General features: G+C 43.6%; 1 protein-coding gene across 7 annotated transcripts in view; it reads left to right on the top strand.

The window, feature by feature from the left end:
* Positions 1 to 24,492, top strand: part of ADGRB3 (adhesion G protein-coupled receptor B3) — a 1,417,427-nt gene that overhangs the window by 844,733 nt on the left and 548,202 nt on the right. For all 7 annotated transcript variants that reach the window (XM_077289969.1, XM_077289967.1, XM_077289968.1 and 4 more), the window contains one exon: positions 1,397 to 1,505. In XM_077289969.1, the coding sequence (XP_077146084.1) occupies positions 1,397 to 1,505 (109 nt within the window). The remainder of the gene's footprint in view (positions 1 to 1,396; positions 1,506 to 24,492) is intronic.

Raw genomic sequence — 24,492 nt, 5'->3', positions numbered from 1 at the left:
CCATTTTAGCATAGATACATTGTTAGGATGCTCTGTTAAAAGCCTTCGCTTTAGCTATTTCTATTACTGACATAACTCCTTTTACACGTGGGATGCTGTTCTTTTCTATGAAACTTTTTTCAGTGCAATTTAAAAAAATAATTGAGCAGATGGAATATTATGATATGTGGATGTCCAACACATCAACTCCTCTTCATTCATGGTGATTAGACCCTTTTGATGATTGTAATGGAAGCAATGGGGAATTTATTCTGACCTCATTTGTTCTCTCCTATTATCTGCTCATACAGAAAACATTAGGCAATAGATTTATATTAGAAAATAGCTTATGAGGCAATCCCTTGACATATTATAAGGCCTCCAAAGTTGGGCCGGCTCTTTAATCATTCTATAGATTTGACAATTAATTCTACCACGGCCCTTTTTAGTTTCCTGCAGTAAAGCCTGTTTTGTTGGATGGCAATTAAGCATCTGTTCCTCTGAAGACTTGTTCAATATGTTTGAAATATTTCTTAATTTATATTATTACCATTACATCTCTTGAAGGGTGTAGAGTGTCATAAAAGCTGTGAATATGCCCGTGTGATTCATGACTCCATAAAATTGAATTACTGAAACTGCTAAAATTACCATAAGCTAATATGTTTGCATTTTGGGGAAATTTTGATAACGTTACACATTAATTTGACAGCTATGGGTGTAAAATATAAGAAATGACAAATCAGTGAAAAGTACCAAACAAAGGTATAAAGCTGTTGTCTGAGCATATGAGTCAGCTGCAAGGCATCCCGAGTTGTCATAGAAACAAGTATGTGGAGTGCCGCAGAAATGGTTGCTTTGTTGATCCCAATACAATTATTTTGTAGTATTAGAACAGGGAGAATGTCTGTTAACAGCGCCGTACCTTCTATTCTTTCATGTTTGTGAGACCCCGTAGTAAAAGATACAAGTGTTATCACTGCAATGCATGTTTACCATCTTAGTACGTGCAGCTTCTTCTATTCTTCCGATATGTTGGCTTCTCTATGGAAGCTATGGATGACATTCTGTGAAGTGCAGCTGCAGAGGCTAGCACATCCTTTTCAAATTAATTGTCAATGCACCAAGCCAGTAATTATGGTTTATATATGGATCGGCTGTATGGCAGCATCCAATTTCTCAAAAAACTCCAATATCGCAGCTGCTTTTGTGAGGATACTTATAAGGATGAGCCCAGTTTTCATTTTCCACACGTGTTTTATCATAACGCATATTGGACAGCCATATTATCAATTTCACATGTTTTAGGCAGGGAAACCCATAAGGGGTTCTATGCTGGACATTGAGCAGCAAGGTCATGTCTTTCTAGCTTATGTAACCTATTGTCTGCTATTGCCACTGTAATCTTTAATTCTAGATTTACCCAGGCTCGATAGAACTGATGCAGGTCATTGAAGATTTTATACACATTGTCGGAATGGGAATGATGGATTTTCAGAATTCTTATCTCACAACAGGAAATGTAGGTAAGAATCAACTTTTGATTTAGTATGTGTTCCCTACAATGCTTTTTAATTTTTAGAAGTGTTATGTGTCAAGGACTACAACTGAAGAAGAACTTAAATACTTTTTCCATTCATTTAAAGAGGAAGTTTAAGACTACATGTGTATTTGGGTATAAAGAACATGCTATATAATGGTAAATCAGTAGTAAAAGTGTAATAATTATATTTTACTTGTTTACAGAGGTGTTATTATTTCTGCCAATTTATTTTTGTTTGTAAAATCAAGTGCAGCCTAAGTGGTATTTTAAAACAAAATTGGTCATGTATGAGTCTTCTTCTTCATCATCTGGCGATATGTAAAAAATACTTGTTGGTCAAACAAAAAGCTATATCTACCGACACTTCTGTAAACATGCATGCTTGGCTCCAACACATCTCACGGAAGCTTATCTCCCTTAAGATCAAAAAGATTAATCATATTGAAATCCAATTGTTAGATCCTTCTCTTCTTTGAAATCTCTAAGTAGATAGTAGAGAAGGCCACATACACATGACATGTTTGGCTGGTGTCACCACAGTTAGCTGACATTAAAGTGAATGCTAATTTTGTCTTTAATTTGACAAATGTGTTGAGTAGATAATATTGCTTTACGCTAGATATACAAATTAAGGCTATTGAAGCTGTACACCTACGTAGTTACAAATAGATCTAACTATCCCTATGTACACTACAATTGAATGACTCAACTAGTGCAGCAATTTGACCGCTTGGGATACATTTAAACATAGGTAGCACCAATAAGAATCAGAGTGCAATTTTAAAAGCACTTTAACATATGATTTGCACTAGCTTATAATATTTTTAAATTTAACAATTAAAAGTTATTTTAATTTTATTTTGAATTGGATAAAATTGGATTTTTTGGGCCTTTGACTATTGGATTTAAGATATTAATTCCATTTAGCAATTTTTGTTTGACCTTCTTTGAAATTTATGACTTAGTGACAGAATATGCGGGAGTTCCACTTCTAGTAGAATTGAAGTCCTGTCACTTCAGATGAGTAAAGGCAGAAGGTGACATGATGTCATTTCAGTCTCTGAATCAGAAGTATTAACCTGTCTTTTAACAGCCATATTTTTCATCGTCTTAACAGAAACTACGGTATTTGTATACAAGTAGTTGGAAGCCACATAAATAGCAATGCGGGCCACATATCGAAAAAGGATCCGGGTGTGTGGTGCTCCCACAATGGAGAAGGTTAAAATTGATGTCTTGACAAAAAGTATCTCTGAAGTAAAAAAATGTTTTTGTTTAAAAACAGAGTAAAAACATAATGAGTTTCGGCTGCTAAATGCCTTCCTTAATTGTGAGTCTAGCCATTGTAGGGGCACTAACTTTCAAAAAATATGCCAATATAGTATAAAGGACACAAAACTCAAAGCACACTGTTCATGACCAAAAATGTGGTGCACAAAGACAATAAAAAGAGTATAATCCTTAAATTCAAATCTTTATTATTAACCCCTTTCTGACCTCGGACGGGATAGTACGTCCGAGGTCAGAAGCCCCGCTTTGATGCGGGCTCCGGCGGTGAGCCCGCATCAAAGCCGGGACATGTCAGCTGTTTTGAACAGCTGACATGTGCCCATAATAGGTGCGGGCAGAATCGCGATCTGCCTGCGCCTATTAACTAGTTAAATGCCGCTGTCAAACGCAGACAGCGGCATTTAACCCGCGCTCCCGGCCGGGCAGCCGAAAATGAGCGCATTGCCGACCCCCGTCACATGATCGGAGGTTAGCGATGCTTCTACATTGTAACCATAGAGGTCCTTGAGACCTCTATGGTTACTGATCCACAATAGCTGTGAGCGCCACCCTGTGGTCGGCGCTCACAGCACACCTGCATTTCTGCTACATAGCAGCGAACATCAGATCGCTGCTATGTAGCAGAGACGATCGCATTGTGCCAGCTTCTAGCCTCCCATGGAGGCTATTGAAGCATGGCAAAAGTAAAAAAAAAAGTAAAAACATGTGAAAAAAGTAAAAAAATATAAAAGTTTGAATCACCCCCCTTTCGCCTCAATCAAAATAAATCAATAAAAAAAATCAAACCTACACATATTTGGTATTGCCGCTTTCAGAATCGCCCGATCTATCAATAAAAAAAATAATTAACCTGATCGCTAAACGGCATAGCGAGAAAAAAATGTATGAAACGCCAGAATTAAGTTTTTTTGGTCGCCGTGACATTGAATTAAAATGCAATAACGGGCGATCAAAATAACGTATCTGCACCGAAATGATATCTTTAAAAACGCCAGCTCGGCACGCAAAAAAATAAGCCCTCAACCGACCCCAGATCATGAAAAATGGAGACACTACGAGTATCGGAAAATGGCGCAATGTTATTTTTTTTTAGCAAAGTTTGGATCTTTTTTTCACCACTTAGATAAAAAATAACCTAGTCATGTTAGGTGTCTATGAACTCGTAGTGACCTGGAGAATCATAATGGCTTGTCAGGTTTAGCATTTGGTGAACCTAGCAAAAAAGCCAAACAAAAAACAAGTGTGGGACTGCACTTTTTTTGCAATTTCTCCGCACTTGGAATTTTTTTCCCATTTTCTAGTACGCAACATGGTAAAACCAATGATGATGTTCAAAAGTACAACTCGTCCCGCAAAAAATAAGCCCTCACATGGCCAAATTGACGGAAAAATAAAAAGTTATGGCTCTGGGAAGGAGGGGAGTGAAAAAACGAACACGGAAAAACGGATCCCAAGGTCATGAAGGGGTTAAAGTATAAAATTAAAAAACAATAAAATCAGAACTACTGGACACCATTAATCCAGTGACAGAGTGTGACAAACACACTTTTATGCCTTTTTTTATAAAAATTGTATTGTGCTGCAATGCATCTTCCAGCATTAATATTTAATGAAAATCATACTGACACAGTGCAATGTTCATCTAATAAATAACTTCATATCTATCAAAATTCAAACCCAGAGGTTTAGCAGCACCCTAGACTAAATTTATGCATAGTCCAGTAGTTCTGATTTTATTGTTTAATTTTATACTTTATTAATTAAGATTTGATTATACTCTTTTTGTGGTCTTTGTGCACCATATTTTTTTTGGTCATGAATTGTAGGGGTGCTGCATGCCTGGGTTCTCTGTTGATATCACACCAGATCAGCTGTACCCCACTGCGTCTTGGGCAAACCACTCCTAGTTTTGTGTTTCAGTTAGCACAACCGGTTCAGGTGAGCACTGAGCACACATTCAGCTAATGATCATATACTAACTTACTATGGTTAGATAGCACTACATCTCTCTCCTTTTCCCCAAGGAAATTCCATCAATAATTTTGTACTGGGGGGCCACATGTTGCCCTCAAATCAGGTTGTACTCTCCTGTTCTGGAAATGTTGCCATATAACGAAATTGATGGGTTGTGGTTAAACCTGGTGTTTTTTGCACAGATTTCCTGAAGTGGGAACTCATTTGCTGGAAAGTGGAGCTTTAAAATTAGTGTCAGCAGGGCAGAATACTAGAGAGTAGTGATGAGCAAGTGTGCTCGTTAATTGAGATTTCCGAGCACGCTCGGGTGTTCTCCAAGTATTTTGAGCGTGCTCTGAGATTATGTTTGCGTCACCGCAGCTGCATGATTTGCGGCTGCTAGACAGCCTGAATACATGTGGGGATTGCCAGTTTGTTAGGGAATCCTCACATGTATTCAGGCTATCTAGCAGCCACAAATCATGCAGCTGCGGCAACACAAACTAAATCTCTGAGCACGCCCATTCTTGGAGACCACCCGAGCGTGCTCAGAAATCTCAAGTAATGAGCACACACACTAATCACTACTACAGTGCAGTTACTGACAAGGAAACACATGGAAAAAGGACCATGTCTTTAGTGAACCAAGACCTCTTGTGAATATCAATTGTGGTGAAAATGCAGTGTGCAATGTAGAATGGTATTAAGCATTATATTGTAGTATTGTAGACAGTATCATTCTGTAAGGATATGAGTTAAAAAAAACATTTACTTTTAGCATAAGGACAGCACTGCTGACTTTGTATGTCATTATTAAAGAATGGTTAAAAAGTAATTTAGTAAAAGTAGATGTTTTACACTCTAGAGCCTAAGTAGAGATCTTAGGCTAGTTTCACATTTGCGTTTAAAAACGCAGCATTTAAAACGCAAATGCAGGTGGTGAAAAAACGCATGTAAACGCGTGCAAACGCTGCGTTTTTTAGACGCATGTGTTTTCTCATGCGGTAAAAAAAATGTGGCGTTTTGCCGCTTTTACATGCGTTTTTTCCTGCATTTGCGTTTTTGAAATGCATGCTGAGAAGTGTGTGACAGCTGCCAATCATCAAAATCATCTAGAAAACCCACTATAAATAGAAATAGCTAGGGTTGGGGTTAGGGTTAGGGTTAGGGGTAGGGTTAGGGTTAGGGGTAGGGTTAGTGTTAGGGTTTGGATCCCTTTATCACCTTGATGGGTTAAGGTTAGGGTTAGGGTTAGGGTTAGGGGTAGGGTTAGGGTTAGGGTTTGGATCCCTTTATCACCTTGATGGGTTAGGGTTAGGGTTAGGGGTAGGGTTAGGGGTAGGGTTAGGGTTAGAGTTTGGATCCCTTTATCACCTTGATGGGTTAGGGTTAGGGTTAGGGGTAGGGGTAGGGTTAGGGTTAGGGTTTGGATCCCTTTATCACCTTGATGGGTTAGGGTTAGGGTTAGGGGTAGGGTTAGGGTTTGGATCCCTTTATCACCTTGATGGTGGGGGGTGGCTTATCAGTGTGTATCCTTGTTTTTTTCTATGGAAACGCATGCGTTTAAAATGCAACCAAACGCATGTGCTTAAAAACGCAGCGGCAAAAAACGCAAATGTGAAACCAGCTTTACCGGTACTATACTTGCATAAGTTTACTTCCCTATAGTATGCTTTTGTTGTGCAGTGACAGTGCCTCTATATATGAAAAAAGAACTCATAGGAGTAAGGGATGTGGTCAGTTATTGCACTTGGATTACACCCCAAAAGAGAAAATATTAAGCTACTGTAAAAGTTTTCATTTTTCATTTAAATTATTTTATCAAATAAAACCCTTTATGATTAAGTTGTCCTTCAATTACTTTCCACTTACACAATAATGTTTCCTTGTGATTGTGCATGATTATCAAAAAATGCTAACATCAACATCATTAGAGATTTCTGAGGAATCTAAGTTCTCTCAGGGGAACCTTGTTATCATCCTTAAGACATCGCTTTGCACAATCAAATGGAAAAGAATACATTTTATAATCCCGTTTCTTTTGAGTAAATTTAAGTATCTCCGTACTGAACATTACATATCATTTTTATTTTGTTCCAGAAGTATGAAAATCATTATTATTAATTAAAACTCTAATTGGTTAAAAATGTAATTAATAATACAATATAATGTAAATAAATGATGTTTGTGGTAAATAAGGTTGAGCGAAACGGATCGGTCAATTTCAGAAATCGCCGACTTTTAGGCAAAGTCGGGTTTCATGAAACCCGAACCGATCCTAGTGTGGGATCGGCCATGCGGTACACGATCAGAGCGCCAAAGTTGCGTTTTGTATGACGCTGTTACTGCCGTTTTTCATCCAATGAAGGAGGACGCAGAGTGTGGGCAGCGTGATGACATAGGTCTCTGTCCCCACCATCTTAGACAAGGGCATGGCAGTGATTGGCTTGCTGTCTGCGGCGTCACAGGGGCTATAAAGGGGCGTGCACGCCGACCGCCATGTTACTTCTGCCGATCTGAGCATAGGGAGAGTTTGCTGCAGTTAGTCAGAAGCAGGGACAGAGTTAGGGAGGAAATATAAACCCCCAAACCGCTTGTGCTGGAGCAATTTTCACTGTCCCACACCACCTTTTTGTGCAGGGACAGTGGAGGTCGTATTTTAGTGCAGCAGCTGCATAGCTGTGTGCACGGTGCTGTGCAAACCAACTGCTTTTTTCAAAGCAAAAATCCTGTTGCTCCTTTTTGCACAGTTACCTGTCTTGTTTATTTGTCCACACTTTTTTGTTCTGAAGTCCTTTTTATTGCTGCCATACTTGTCCTGAGATCATTGTAGGGACTAGGGAGCGTGTTATTGCAGTAATTTTTTTTTTATAATAATTACAGCCACTTTCTGCCACGTTCATAGTGTTGTGTTATACCACCGTGCCAGAGTTGTGGTTCAGTTTCTCCCCCCAAAAGTGAGATAGTATTTCTCACACAGTTTATATTCTGCTGTACTGCTAGTGTGTCGTATATCAGGCAGCCACTTTCTGCCACGTTCATAGTGTTGTGTTATACCACTGGGCCAGAGCTGTGGTTCAGTGTCTCCCCCCAAAAGTGAGATAGTATTTCTCACACAGTTTATATTCTGCAGTACTGCTAGTGTGTTATATATCAGGCAGCCACTTTCTGCCACGTTCATAGTGTTGTGTTATACCACAGGGCCAGAGTTGGGGTTCAGTGTCTCCCCCCAAAAGCAAGTCATCTTTCAGGCAAACTACGTGTCAGCAGGGGAAGGTGGGGCAAAAGAATGTGAAATCCATGATTGGTTAATTTAAATGAAGGTTAGCTAATCAACATTTTTGGTAGCCAGACGTGTCCTTTTTTCGGACAGCAGGGCAATCGAGGTCCTGTAATCCATATTATGGCAATTCAGGCCAGGTGTCTAGTTTAGATGCCCAGTAATCAAAGGGGAATGACCTGTGAGGGAGAACATCGATAAGGGCGGAAAAGTAGTTTGTAACCATGCTGGACAAATGCTGTCCCCTGTCACTTTGAATCGATGCCGCTGTCCCTGTCGTGTCAGCGGTCATTGCGAAATCATTCCAAAACCTTGTCATAAAACCCCTCTGTCCAACGCCACTTCGGATTTCTGCACCCCTAGCACCTCTGCCATATTGCCCCCTGCAGCTCGTGTGAGAACCATCACCGCCGCTGTGTGCTGGGAATGCCTGAACCAAACGGTCTACAAGAGTTGCTTGTTTGGTAGCCAATATTTGACCTAGGTTCTCATGTGGCTTGATATTTTGCAGTTTTCCTTTATATCTTGTATCCATGAGGCAGGCCAACCAGTTGTCGTCATCGGTCATCATTTTAACAATGCGGGGGTTCCCTTTTTAGGATACGCAAGGCATACTCAGCCATGTGGGCCAATGTTCCAGGTGTCAATTAACTGTTTCTGCTGGGTTGAGGACCACTTTCTTGCAAATCAACATCACAAGTGTCCCGCAATAAACCTGTACCAGACCTTGCAATGCCACCAGTTTCTATTGCCACCTGAGAATCATCCTCCTCCCATACATATTCATCCCCATCCTCCTCCTCCTCATCCTCTTCGTCCGCCAATTCGCCCTGGACAGTTCACTGAGCAGACAATGGCTGACTGTCATCAAGGCTTCCCTCCTCCTCGGCTGCAGACGTCTGCTCCTTAATGTGCATCAAACTTTGCATCAGCAGACGCATAAGTGGGATGTTAATGCTTATGATGGCGTCGACCACTGCACACTAGTCAACTCCATGTCTGCCATCCAAGTGCCTGCCCGTGTATCCTCCCACAAATTAATTACAGCACGCCTCTGTTCGCACAGCCTCTGAATCATGTGCAGTGTGGAGTTCCACCTTGTTGCAAAGTCGATTATTAGGCGGTGCTGGGGAAGATTCAGCGATCGCTGATGGTTCAGCATACGGCTGGAGTGTATGGGCATCCGGCAGATGTGCGAGCAAAGTCTTCGCACCTTCAGGAGCAGGGCTGTTAACTTTGGATAATTTTTGAGGAAGCCCTGCACCACCAGGTTAAAGGTGTGAGCCAGGCAAGGTATGTGTTTCAGTTCTGAAAGGGCTATGGCAGCCATAAAATTCCTTCCATTATCACTGAATACCTTGCCTGCCTCAAGATGTACACTGCCCAGCCATGACTGAGTTTGTTGCTGCAAGTACTCCACCAGTACTTCCGCGGTGTGTCTGTTGTCGCCCAAACACTTCATTTGAAACACAGCCTGCTGACGCTTACCACTAGCTGTTCGATAATGGGCCACCCCGTGTGCAACACTGGCAGCTGCGGATGGAGTGGTAGGGCGACTGCACTCTGTGCACGAGCTTTCGCTTCTGGAGGAGGAGGAGGAGGAGTGCCAAATGCCTTATGCCAACTGTTTCCTTAGACTGTGGGATAGGCTGAACTGTCCCACTATGGCTGCCCCCTGTGGACCCTGCATCTTACACATTAACCCAGTGCGCCGTGATGGACACATAACGTCCCCGGCCATGCCTACTGGTCCATGCATCTGTTGTGAGGTGCACCTTTCCACTGACTGATTGCCTCAAGGCATGGACAATGCGGTCTTTGACATGCTGGTGGAGAGCTGGGATGGCTTTTCTCGCAAAGAAGTGGCGACTGGGTAGGTCATAGCGTGGTACTGCGTGGGCCATCAGGTCTTTGAAAGCTTCGCTTTCAACCAAACGGTAGGGCATCATCTGTAATGAGATTAGTATAGCAATGTGGGCGTTCAAATCCTGTGTATGCGGATGAGAGGATGAGTACTTTCTTTTCCTAACGAGAGTCTCTTGTAGGGTGAGCTGGACTGGAGAGCTGCATATGGTGGAACTAGCGGTGGTGGTGGTGGACATGGCGGATTGAGAGAGAGTTTGTTATGGTATTCTTGTTGTTGGCCTACATACAGTCTTTCCTACCAATAACCTTGTGATTCCCTGACTGCTTTGGCCTTACGACGATACCTCCACATTTGATGCTGGTGGTGTCCTAACCGGTGGGCTTACAGTGAGGGAAGCAATGTAGCATTGCTGACTACCTTCATTCTGAGCAGGTGCACCAACGGTAAAGGACGTTTGGTAGTTAGTCCAGGCTTGCAAGTGCATGCTGGTTAAATGTCTAAGCATGCACGTTGTATTTAAATTTTGAAGATTCTTCTCTCTGCTAAAGGTCTTTGAGCATTTCTTACAGATAACTTTTGACTGATCATTCTGATCTTGGTTAAAAAATTGCTACACTACACTCTTCCTACTATCGAAAACCTTTTCAGGCATTGTGCGCTGTGCTACTTTCACCGAATGGCCACGCTCTCCTAAAACTGTTTTTGTTTTTCGCAAACATTTTTGGCCTGATACGGGCCTGCCAGATGACAGCTATTGCAATTTAGATGGCTGCTGTGGATCATCCTCCTCTGCTTCTGAGCTAGTGGCAGCGGCACCCTCTTCCCCCAATGGCTGCCAATCTGGGTCAACAACTGTGTCATCTATCACCTCCTCCTCAATGTCATGTGCACCTTCCTCAGTGTCACCGTGTAAGGTGCTATAGCGTTCGGGACAGGGCACCATAGTCTCATCAGGGTCACATTCTGGCTCAGTAAACTGCGAAGGCAATGTAGTGATCAGAGTCAATGGAACAGCATCACAATCTAACTGTGGCTGTGCATCAGTGCACTCCATGTCCGATTCTTCTTGTAATTGGCAGTGTACAATTTCCCTTTCTAACCCAGGCACGGTATGTGTAAAGAGCTCCATGGAGTAACCTGTAGTGTCACCTGATGCATCCTTCACTTTTGGTTTGGGAGAAGGACTCAAGGAAATGTCTTTTTCCTGACCGGGAGCATCCACTGACGACTGACTGCTCTTACATTTAGAACTTTGGGAAGAGGAGGCGAGAGAGCTAGAGGGTGAGTCGGCAAGGAAAGACAACAATTTTTTCTGCTTCTACGGCTTTAAAAGCTGTTTTCCTACTCCCAGGTAAGGGAGCCTTCGAGGCCTTGTGAAGCAGACGATGACGCAGGCTGAACACCTCCAGCCTTAGGTGCTACTGTGCTTTTGCCACTACCACGAGATGCAGCACCACCAGCACCATCAGTACCAGCTGGCAACCCCCGCCCACGGCCTCTTCCACCAGACTTCCTCATTTTTTGGGGGGAGACACTGAACCACAACTCATATTACACCGTCGTTATATGAGGGGCCCTGTGCCAGTACCACCGCCCACAAGAGAGTGTTCCCCCCCCGAGCTTGAACAGTGCTCTAACACTTGCAATACTACCTCTCCCAGCTCCACCACTGTGTAGTCTGTGCAGTTAAAACCTTAAATGGCACTGCCAATACGAATTATTTGAAATGATAGATGATAGTTAAAATATACAGGGACCCTGGCCTCCATTTAATACTTTGCGCCTACTACCACTGTCTTTATTATTTGGGCGGAATAACGGTGTCTGCCGCTGCTTCTTTTTTTTCCTTCACTGAACAAAGCTGAACTTCAACTGTTGTCCCGTTTCAAATATTAAACTGCATTTGGCCTACTTGTTGGGTTGGGGCTAGTGTTGAGAGATACCGTCCGATACTTGAAAGTATCGGTATCGGAAAGTATCGGCCGATACCGGCAAAGTATCGGATCTGATCCGATACCGATACCCGATACCAATACAAGTCAATGGGACTCAAGGATCGGAAGGTATCCCTGATGGTTCCCAGGGTCTGAAGGAGAGGAAACTCTCCTTCAGGCCCTGGGATCCATATGAATGTGTAAAACAAAGAATTAAAATAAAAAATATTGATATACTCACCTCTCCGACGCAGCCTGGACCTTACCGCTGGTAACCAGCAGCCTTCTTTGCTTAAAATGAGCGCGTTCAGCACCTTCCATGATGTCACGGCTTCAGATTGGTCGCGTGCCGCTCATGTGACCGCCACGCGACCAATCAGAAGCCGTGACGTCATCCCTCAGGTCCTAAATTCCTAGAAGGGAATTTAGGACCTGAGGGATGACGTCGCGGCTTGTGATTGGTCGCGTGGCGGTCACATGAGCGGCACGCGACCAATCAGAAGCCGTGACGTCATGGAAGGTGCTGAACGCGCTCATTTTAAACAAAGAAGGCTGCCGGTTACCAGCGGTGATGTCCAGGGGCCTCCGGACAGGTGAGTATATCAATATTTTTTATTTTAATTCTTTATTTTACACATTCATATGGATCCCAGGGCCTGAAGGAGAGTTTCCTCTCCTTCAGACCCTGGGAACCATACACTGGAAACTTCCGATTCCGATTCCCGATACCACAAAAGTATCGGATCTCGGTATCGGAATTCCGATACCGCAAGTATCGGCCGATACCTGATACTTGCGGTATCGGAATGCTCAACACTAGTTGGGGCCTACTAACGGTGTCTGCCTGTTGTGAAATTGGATTTTGGGCTCCCCCGGTGGCCACTGGTGGAATTGAACTGGTGTGCATCATCCTCTCTGTTCACCTGTTTCCATCAGGATGTGGGAGTCGCTATTTAGCCTTGCTCCTCTGTCACTTCCATGCCGGTCAACATTGTAATCAGAAGCCTTTCTGTGCATGTTCCTGCTGCTAGACAACTCCCAGCTAAGTTGGACTTAGTCCTTGTTTGTTTTTGCTTTTTGTTCCAGTTCACAGCTGTAGTTTCGTTTCTGTGTCTGGAAAGCTCTTGTGATCTGAAATTGCCACTCTGATGTTATGAGTTAATACTAGAGTCTTAAAGTAATTTCAGGATGGTATTTTGATAGGGTTTTCAGCTGACCATGAAAGTGCCCTTTCTGTCTTCCTGCTATCTAGTAAGCGGACCTCAATTTTGCTAAACCTATTTTCATACTACGTTTGTCATTTCATCTAAAATCACCGCCAATATTTGTGGGGCCCTCTGTCTGCCTTTCGGGGAAATTTCTCTAGAGGTGAGCCAGGACTATATTTTCCTCTGCCAGGATTAGTTAGTCCTCCGGCCGGCGCTGGGCGTCTAGGGATAAAACGCAGGCTACGCTACCCGGCTACTGTTAGTTGTGCGGCAGGTTTAGTTCATGGTCAGTTTAGTTTCCATCCTTCCAAGAGCTAGTTTGTATGTTTGCTGGGCTATGTTCTCTTGCCATTGAGAACCATAACAGTTTGACCGGCCCAAAGGGTTAAATTAATTGACAGAGAAAGGAGAGAAAAGAGAAGTCTGCTGAAGATTTTTTTTTTTTTTTCTCAGTTCTGAGTGTGCTTGTAATTGAATCTCTTGCAAGTCTGCCTATATTGCAGCCTTTCTCTCTCTCTCTCCTTCTAATCCTGGAATGGCTCTGTGTTCACCTGTTTAAAATGGATATTCAGAGTTTAGCTGCAGGTTTGAATAATCTCACCACGAAAGTTCAAAACTTACAAGATTTTGTTGTTCATGTTCCTATATCTGAACCTAGAATTCCTTTGCCTGAATTTTTCTCGGGGAATAGATCTTGCTTTCAAAATTTCAAAAATAATTGCAAGTTGTTTTTGTCCCTGAAATCTCGCTCTGCTGGAGATCCTGCTCAGCAGGTCAGGATTGTGATTTCTTTGCTCCGGGGCGACCCTCAGGATTGGGCTTTTGCATTGGCTCCAGGGGATCCTGCGTTGCTCAATGTGGATGCGTTTTTTCTGGCCTTGGGGTTGCTTTATGAGGAACCTCAGTTAGAACTTCAGGCGGAAAAGGCCTTGATGTCCCTATCTCAGGGGCAAGACGAAGCTGAAATATACTGCCAGAAATTCCGTAAATGGGCTGTGCTTACTCAGTGGAATGAGTGCGCCCTGGCGGCGAATTTCAGAGAGGGTCTCTCTGATGCCATTAAGGATGTTATGGTGGGGTTCCCTGTGCCTGCAGGTCTGAATGAGTCCATGACAATGGCTATCCAGATCGATAGGCGTCTGCGGGAGCGCAAACCTGTGCACCATTTGGCGGTGTCTACTGAGAAGACGCCAGAGAATATGCAATGTGATAGAATTCTGTCCAGAAGTGAACGGCAGAATTTTAGACGAAAAAATGGGTTGTGCTTCTATTGCGGTGATTCAACTCATGTTATATCAGCATGCTCTAAGCGTACTAAGAAGCTTGATAAGTCTGTTTCAATTGGCACTTTACAGTCTAAGTTTATTCTATCTGTGACCCTGATTTGTTCTTTATCATCTATTACCGCGGATGCCTATGTCGACTCTGGCGCCGCTTTGAGTCTTATGGATTGGTCCTTTGCCAAACGCTGTGGGTATGATTTGGAGCCTCTTGAAACTCCTATACCCCTGAAGGGGATTGACTCCACCCCATTGGCTAGCAATAAACCACAATACTGGACACAAGTAACTATGCGGATTAATCCGGATCACCAGGAGATTATTCGCTTTCTTGTGCTGTATAACCTACATGATGTGTTGGTGCTTGGATTGCCATGGCTGCAATCTCATAACCCAGTCCTTGACTGGAAAGCTATGTCTGTGTTAAGCTGGGGATGTAAGGGGACGCATGGGGACGTACCTGTGGTTTCCATTTCATCATCTATTCCCTCTGAGATTCCTGAATTCTTGACTGAATATCGTGACGTTTTTGAAGAACCTAAGCTTGGTTCATTACCTCCGCACCGGGAGTGCGATTGTGCCATAGATTTGATTCCGGGTAGTAAATACCCTAAGGGTCGTTTATTTAATCTGTCTGTGCCTGAACATGCTGCTATGCGAGAATATATAAAGGAGTCCTTGGAAAAGGGACATATTCGTCCTTCGTCATCTCCCTTAGGAGCCGGTTTTTTCTTTGTGGCTAAGAAAGATGGCTCTTTGAGGCCGTGCATTGATTATCGGCTTTTGAATAAAATCACGGTTAAATATCAATATCCGTTGCCACTGCTGACTGATTTGTTTGCTCGCATAAAGGGGGCCAAGTGGTTCTCTAAGATAGATCTTCGTGGGGCGTATAATTTGGTGCGAATTAAGCAGGGGGATGAGTGGAAAACCGCATTTAATACGCCCGAGGGCCACTTTGAGTATTTGGTGATGCCTTTTGGTCTTTCAAATGCCCCTTCAGTCTTTCAGTCCTTTATGCATGACATTTTCCGTGATTATTTGGATAAATTTATGATTGTGTATCTGGATGATATTTTGATTTTTTCGGATGACTGGGACTCTCATGTCCAGCAGGTCAGGAGGGTTTTTCAGGTTTTGCGGTCTAATTCCTTGTGTGTGAAGGGTTCTAAGTGCGTTTTTGGGGTTCAAAAGATTTCCTTTTTGGGATATATTTTTTCCCCCTCTTCCATCGAGATGGATCCTGTCAAGGTTCAGGCTATTTGTGATTGGACGCAACCCTCTTCTCTTAAGAGTCTTCAGAAATTTTTGGGCTTTGCTAACTTTTATCGTCGATTTATTGCTGGTTTTTCTGATGTTGTTAAACCATTGACTGATTTGACTAAGAAGGGTGCTGATGTTGCTGATTGGTCCCCTGCTGCTGTGGAGGCCTTTCGGGAGCTTAAGCGCCGCTTTTCTTCCGCCCCTGTGTTGCGTCAGCCTGATGTTGCTCTTCCTTTTCAGGTTGAGGTCGACGCTTCTGAAATCGGAGCTGGGGCGGTTTTGTCGCAGAGAAGTTCCGATTGCTCCGTGATGAGACCTTGTGCTTTTTTCTCGCGTAAATTTTCGCCCGCCGAGCGGAATTATGATGTTGGGAATCGGGAGCTTTTGGCCATGAAGTGGGCTTTTGAGGAGTGGCGTCATTGGCTTGAGGGGGCTAGACATCAGGTGGTGGTATTGACTGACCACAAAAATCTAATTTATCTTGAGTCCGCCAGACGCCTGAATCCTAGACAGGCGCGCTGGTCGTTGTTTTTCTCTCGGTTTAATTTTGTGGTGTCCTACCTGCCGGGTTCTAAGAATGTTAAGGCGGATGCCCTTTCTAGGAGTTTTGAGCCTGACTCCCCTGGTAATTCTGAACCTACAGGTATCCTTAAGGATGGAGTGATATTGTCTGCCATTTCTCCAGACCTGCGGCGGGCCTTGCAGGAGTTTCAGGCGGATAGACCTGATCGTTGCCCACCTGGTAGACTGTTTGTTCCTGATGATTGGACCAGTAAAGTCATTTCTGAGGTTCATTCTTCTGCGTTGGCAGGTCATCCTGGAATCTTTGGTACCAGGGATTTGGTGGCAAGGTCCTTCTGGTGGCCTTCCCTGTCTCGAGATGTGCGAGGCTTCGTGCAGTCTTGTGACGTTTGTGCTCGGGCCAAGCCTTGTTGTTCTCGGGCTAGTGGATTGTTGTTGCCCTTGCCTATCCCGAAGAGGCCCTGGACGCACATCTCGATGGATTTTATTTCGGATCTTCCTGTTTCTCAGAAGATGTCTGTCATCTGGGTGGTGTGTGATCGTTTCTCTAAGATGGTCCATTTGGTTCCCCTGCCTAAGTTGCCTTCTTCTTCCGAGTTGGTTCCTCTGTTTTTTCAAAATGTGGTCCGTTTGCATGGTATTCCGGAGAATATCGTTTCTGACAGAGGTACCCAATTCGTGTCTAGATTTTGGCGAGCATTCTGTGCTAGGATGGGCATAGATTTGTCTTTCTCGTCTGCTTTCCATCCTCAGACTAATGGCCAGACCGAGCGGACGAATCAGACCTTGGAGACATATTTGAGGTGTTTTGTGTCTGCAGATCAGGATGATTGGGTTGCTTTTTTGCCTTTAGCGGAGTTTGCCCTCAATAATCGGGCCAGTTCTGCCACCTTGGTGTCTCCCTTTTTCTGTAATTCGGGGTTTCATCCTCGATTTTCTTCTGGTCAGGTGGAATCTTCGGATTGTCCTGGAGTGGATGCTGTGGTGGAGAGGTTGCATCAGATTTGGGGGCAGGTAGTGGACAATTTGAAGTTGTCCCAGGAGAAGACTCAGCTTTTTGCCAACCGCCGGCGTCGGGTTGGTCCTCGGCTTTGTGTTGGGGACTTGGTGTGGTTGTCTTCTCGTTTTGTCCCTATGAGGGTTTCTTCTCCCAAGTTTAAGCCTCGGTTCATCGGCCCGTACAAGATATTGGAGATTCTTAACCCTGTGTCCTTCCGTTTGGACCTCCCTGCATCTTTTTCTATTCATAATGTTTTTCATCGGTCATTATTGCGCAGGTATGAGGTACCGGTTGTGCCTTCCGTTGAGCCTCCTGCTCCGGTGTTGGTTGAGGGCGAGTTGGAGTACGTTGTGGAAAAAATCTTGGACTCCCGTGTTTCCAGACGGAGACTCCAGTATCTGGTCAAATGGAAGGGATACGGTCAGGAGGATAATTCTTGGGTGACTGCCTCTGATGTTCATGCCTCCGATTTGGTCCGTGCCTTTCATAGGGCTCATCCTGATCGCCCTGGTGGTTCTGATGAGGGTTCGGTGCCCCCTCCTTGAGTGGGGGGTACTGTTGTGAAATTGGATTTTGGGCTCCCCCGGTGGCCACTGGTGGAATTGAACTGGTGTGCATCATCCTCTCTGTTCACCTGTTTCCATCAGGATGTGGGAGTCGCTATTTAGCCTTGCTCCTCTGTCACTTCCATGCCGGTCAACATTGTAATCAGAAGCCTTTCTGTGCATGTTCCTGCTGCTAGACAACTCCCAGCTAAGTTGGACTTAGTCCTTGTTTGTTTTTGCTTTTTGTTCCAGTTCACAGCTGTAGTTTCGTTTCTGTGTCTGGAAAGCTCTTGTGATCTGAAATTGCCACTCTGATGTTATGAGTTAATACTAGAGTCTTAAAGTAATTTCAGGATGGTATTTTGATAGGGTTTTCAGCTGACCATGAAAGTGCCCTTTCTGTCTTCCTGCTATCTAGTAAGCGGACCTCAATTTTGCTAAACCTATTTTCATACTACGTTTGTCATTTCATCTAAAATCACCGCCAATATTTGTGGGGGCCTCTGTCTGCCTTTCAGGGAAATTTCTCTAGAGGTGAGCCAGGACTATATTTTCCTCTGCCAGGATTAGTTAGTCCTCCGGCCGGCGCTGGGCGTCTAGGGATAAAACGCAGGCTACGCTACCCGGCTACTGTTAGTTGTGCGGCAGGTTTAGTTCATGGTCAGTTTAGTTTCCATCCTTCCAAGAGCTAGTTCATATGTTTGCTGGGCTATGTTCTCTTGCCATTGAGAACCATAACATCTGCCGCTCCTTGGTGTTCTCCTGGTTTATTTTTTTGCACTTCAATCTTCAGGCTTTCGTTTAAATATTTTTTATATTACACTGCATTTGGCCTACTTGTTGGGTTGGGCCTAGTAACATTGTCTGCTGCCGCCTCTTGTTTTCCTCTACTAAAGAAAGCTGAGCTTGAAGCTTCAGGCTTTCGGCCTGTAACAACAATATGAAACTACATTTGGCCTAGTTCTTGGTTTGGGCCTAGTAACGTTGTCTGCTGCTGCCTCTTGTTTTCCTCTACTACACAAAGCTGAGCTTCAAACTTCAGGCTTTCGGCCTATATTTAGAATATGAAACTGCATTTGGCCTACTTGTTTGGTTGGGCCTACTAACGGTGTCTGCCGCTGATTTTTGTTCTCCTCCACTGAACAAACCAATGCCGCCTGTTTACTCCTGTTACCAATTTTTAACAGCTTTTAGCCTACTTTTTTTTATTTTGGGCCTATATCTGTGTTTCCTCCTCATTCCTGCCCATTGCCCAGCCACTGCTAGATGAGTCTGCTGGTACATTGACACAGACCACTACATTCCCCTTGCACTCTACACAGCCTGAATCTGACCCTGCTGAAACTCAGGTTCCCCTTCCCGCATACTATACCACCTTACATGGGGACAAAGAGGAAGGTGCAGATGAAAGTGCAGGTTCCTTCAACAGGTGGGGGGCATACTCATTGGCGACGTCACTGGCACAGGGCCCCTCATAGTACGCAAAAGTGTCTCTGCCGGTGGGAGGCGCCCCCGCCGTCAATCACAACGCCGTACTTTGAGGGGCCCTGTGCCAGTGGCAATGCGAACGAGTGTGCCCCCCTGCTTGCTCATGATCACAGCACTTGCAAAGTTGAAATACTTACCTCTCTCTGCTCCACCGCCGTGACGTAGTCCGCGTTTCCTGGGCCCACGAAAAACTTGAGCCAGCCCCACTCCCCCCACAACTGTTGCCAAATGACCCCCAAATTTTCAATGGCTAACTATTATTATAAGGTAAATTAAGATTGACAAGCTTAAGTAACAAGAATTGATGTTTTTGGCATTAAAATGGGCTCTGTTGGTGTTTTCCTGTCCTCCACTCACTGCTGACTTTGATTCTCCATTGACTTGCATTGGGTTTCGTGTTTCAGTCGGATCCCCGACTTTTTGCAATAATCGGCCGATTTCACCCGACCCGACCTTTGACAAAGTCGGGTTTCGCGAAACCCAACTCGATCCTGAAAAAGTAAAAGTCGCTCAACCCTAGTGGTAAACCCATACCTCATATAAAGTGTTGGTCTATATATGTCCACTGAGCCTAAAATGCAAATATAGCCCAAACGCTTTGTTAATTCACATTTCTGCACTCCTGAAGCTGAAAATATTTTATGGTAACTAATCAGGTTTTACAGCCAGTCAGTGATGTGGGCGGGGTCATACAGAGCTCAGCATTCAAAGAACTGCTAGATCTGCATCACATATTAACAGTTATTAATCAAAACTACAACACCCAGTAAAGGAAGTCATACAACGGGTAAGGAAAGTATTCAGACCCCTTTAAATTTTTCACTATTTGTTTCATTGCAGCCATTTGGTAAATTCCCCAAATGTTCATTTCATTTTTTTCTCATTAATGTACACTTTGCACCCCATCTTGACTGAAAAATACAGAAATGTAGAAATTTTTGCAAATTTATTGAAAAAGAAAAACTGAAATATCACATGGTCATAAGTATTCAGACCCTTTGCTCAATATTGAGTAGAAGCACCCTTTTTGAGCTAGTACAGCCAGCCAGGGGCGTACTTAGGGTTTTGGTTCTGGGGGGGCGAAACTTCTCAGTGGGCCCCTAACCAGGTAATCTTGATTACAACACACCCAAATAGTGGAGGAGAACCTCAGCAGATGACAGCAACGTTGCTGAAAATAATCTCACATATACAAAGACCAACATGGATATTACCGCCATATGGTCAGTCCTACAGAACATATAAGTGATCACAGCACAGTTGCAGATAGTGACTTACCGCTGACATTCTTTCTGATGGAATCGTTCATTTTTCCCGTCTTTTCCATCTGGCCCAGAACGACATGACAACTTCTTCCAGCCAGGACTCGGCTGCAGAGAATACAACAAAGACATATTTTACTTCTCATATTCCAGCCATCACCATCTATTCCCAACCTGCACAAACTCCTCATCCTGCTGATATCCCAATACTGATCCGCTGCTGCCTTATGTGTCCCTATTACTGCACCTGCTGTGTGGTTCTCTGTGCCTTCTAAATTCTAAAGCACCCATCTATAATATAGTAATGCCTGGTGCAAGTGCCCTAAAAAAACAGTGCCCATATTTTGCCCCCCTAGAAAGTAATAATGCCCTCTGTGTGCCCCATTTGATAGTCACAGTAACCTGAGTTCCCCTATAACAATAAGTGCCCACTTTACATTTAATAAATGCCTGAGTCTCCCCCTGTACAGCTCCCCTATACACAGTATGATGCTCTCTTATACACAGTATGATGCCCCCTCACTGCATAGTACCACCAAAAAGTATACAGACCCCATAGTAGCCCACAAACTGTTTGATGGCTCCAAAACTGTATGATGACCCCTTCACTGTAAACTCCACACTGTATGATGGCCCATAGATAGCCTCCATATAGTATAGTGCACCAGATTGTCCTTAATATAGTATAATGCACTCCCCATGGGCCTTCATATAGTATAATGCACTCCCCATAAGCCTTCATATAGTATAATGCACTCCTCATAGGCCTACTCTATATTGTATAATGCACCCCCATAAGCAGACAATATAGCATAAGGCAGCCCCTATAGGCAGACTCTATAGCACAAAGCAGCCCCCATAGGCAGACTCTGTAGTATAAGGAAGGCCCCCCAAAGGCAGACTCTGTAGTATAAGGAAGGCCCCCCATAGGCAGACTCTGTAGTATAAGGAAGCCCCCCATAGGCAGACTCTGCAGTATAAGGCAGCCCCCATAGGCAGACTCTGTAGTATATGGAAGGCCCCCCATAGACAGACTCTGTAGTATGAAGCAGCACCATAAAAATAAATAAATACTCACCTCTCTTCCTCCTGGTTCTTCCGCTGCTCTGAGTGCCTGCACATCTCGGGACTGCAGGTGCCTGGTAGTGAAGTCATTGTGACTCCTGTCAGTGTTGGAGTCAGTGACATCAGATGCTGACATGGGTCATGATGGGAGAAGGAGCGTCAATCAATGCGGTCAGCTGTATCAACAGGTAGCCGATACAGCTGAACCTGCGATGACAGGCGGGGGGCCCAGTTCTGGCACCAGGTCCCCCGCCTGGTCAGAGGCCCCACAGCAGCTGGGCGGCTTGCAGGGAGATCAATTCTCCCTTCTCTGCCACAGAATGTAACTGTATACCGATAATAACAGTAGTGTAGCTCCAGGTGGGCCCCCTCATAGTGCAGGGCCCTGGACAACTGCCCCCTCTGACCCCATGGTAGCTACGCTACTGGCCATGAGTCTTCTTGGGAATGATGCAACAAGTTTTTCACACCTGGATTTGGGGATCCTCTGCCGTTCTTCCTTGCAGATCCTCTCCAGTTCTGTCAGGTTGGATGGTGAAAGTTGGTGGACATACATTTTCAGGTCTCTCCAGAGATGCTCAATTGGGTTTAGGTCAGGGCTCTGGCTGGGTCAGTCAAGAATGGTCACAGAGTTGTTCTGAAACCACTCCTTTGTTATTTTAGCTGTGTGCTTAGGGTCATTGTCTTTTTAAAAGGGGAACCTTCGGTCAAGGCTGAGGCCCAGAGCACTCTGGAAGAGGTTTTCATCCAGGATATCTTTGTACTTGGTGGCATTCATGTTTCCTTAAATGACAACCAGTCATCCTGTCCCTGCAGCTGAAGAACACCCCCATAGCATGATACTGTCACCACCTTCACTGTTGGGATTGTAATGGGCAGGTGATGAGCGGTGCCTGGTTTTCTCCACACATACCGCTTAAAATTATCACCAAAAGGTCTATCTTAATCTTATCAGACCAGAGAATCCTATTTCTCACAGTCTGGGAGTCCTTCATGTGTTTTTTAGCAAACTCTATGTGGACTTTCATATATCTCACACTGAGGAGAGGCTTCAGTCGGGCCACTCTGCCATAAAGACCTGACTGGTGGAGGGCTGCAGTGATAGTTGACTTTGTGGAACTTTCTCCCATCTCCCTACTGCAACTCTGGAGCTCAGCCACAGTGATCTTGGTGTTCTTCTTTACCTCTCTCACCAAGGCTCTTCTCCCACGATTGCTTAGTTTGGCTGGATGGCCAGGTCTAGGAAGACATGTGGTGGTCCCAAACTTCTTCCATTTAAGGATTATGGAGGCCACTGTGCTCTTGGGAACATTGAGTACTGCAGAAATTCTGTTGTAAACTTGGCCAGATCTGTGCCTTGCCACAATTCTGTCTCTGAGCTTCTTGCCCAGGTCCTTTGACCTCATGATTTTAATTTGGTCTGACATGCACTGTAAGCTGAGAGGTGTTATATAGACAGGTGTGTGCCTTTCCCAATCAAGTCCTATCAGTTTAATTAAACATAGGAGGATCACAAGGAAATGGACATCATGTGACTTAAATATGAGTGTCTGAGCAAAGAGTCTGAATACTTATGACCATGTTACAGTTCAGTTTTTCTTTTTTATTAAATTTGCAAAAATTACTACATTTCTGTTTTTTTAGTCAAGATGGCGTGCAGAGCGTACATTAATGTGAAAAATGAACTTTTTAGAATTTTCCAAATGGCTGCAATGAAACAAAGAGTGAAAAATTTAAAGGGGTCTGAATATTTTCCGTACCCACTGTACATCACTAGAATCAGAGTTTCTGCCCCTACATTATTCTGATCTCAGATGGATTAAGAAAAAGGTGAGGACATACTCCCTTTAAGTTCCTGGTAAGAAAGGGGTTAAAAGTAAAAGACACTTTATGAAAAAAAACGCAGCTTCAGAAGATGTATCAGATTAATGAAGAAGTCCTATATAATAATTTCTTATACTAAACTGTAATCGTTAAAGGAGCTGTAGTGAACATGACTTTATAGTGACTACTTGAGAGACAAAAGGGAATAAATAAAAGGTACGGCTCTAATAATTGCCATAAGCATATATGTATTGTTAATGCTAAGTCTAAGGCAGTCTGTGATTTGCTTTCTGTTTCCTTGGGGACTCAAGTTTTTACACACTTTTTATATTGACTACTGTAGATAAGCCCAAGCTCACCTGGTAATGCGTATAGAGAGCCAAGTTCTAATATATGACCACAAAACTTCCTGAAATACCAGTAAGAAATGAGGAAATTCAGGCCATTAAAATAAACAAACGACATTTACAAAATGTCAAAATAAAAGAATATGCATAGTGCAGATTATACCAAATTAATCTTTTTTTATATGATAATAATCCTTTTTAACATACACTGAGCTTGATTTTAATCTCCACAAACGATTGAAACCAAGAGTTAAAGACTGATTTATCTGTTCATGGTGTAATGTTCTACTTTGTTTGCAAAAAAGAAAATAGAATAAAAAGAGACTAGCTGGCCAGCCACACAGAACTTTATTTTGCGAGTCTGCACAGTGCAATAAAAGAAATTCACTATCCGTGAGGCATAGAGTCTCTCTCTTTAGTGTATATTGTTTTATATCTCAAGGACAAGATGTTACCGGAATATGAGTTTGTTCCAACGCTTCATTCAGCTACAATGTGGATTTATTATAGAAGAGTTTTTCAATTTTGATCCTCTAGTACCCCCAATGGGTCATATTTTTTTGGATCTTCCCCTGTAGAAATGCAGATCAGCACTTACCCAATAAAATAGATTGATTTGCATTCAAATGAAATATAACTATTAGAAAGCTTCACAGCCCAAAGGGACATTTTAATGACACTTGGGAGATTTACTACTAAAGTCAATGGTAGTTCTTCACATTTTCACAAGTTAATTCTGACTCATGACCTGTTAAAGGCATTTCATTAAGGGTTGAGAAGCAGCTAATTAAAGTATATTTACTAATTTATTTTTTTGCCCTGGCGTAGACAATTCAATGTGT

Source organism: Ranitomeya variabilis, chromosome 2, assembly GCF_051348905.1.
Source record: "Ranitomeya variabilis isolate aRanVar5 chromosome 2, aRanVar5.hap1, whole genome shotgun sequence".
NCBI lineage: Eukaryota > Metazoa > Chordata > Amphibia > Anura > Dendrobatidae > Ranitomeya > Ranitomeya variabilis.
Note: the sequence above shows the minus strand (reverse complement) of the source record. Positions and strands in the feature narration are given on the sequence as shown.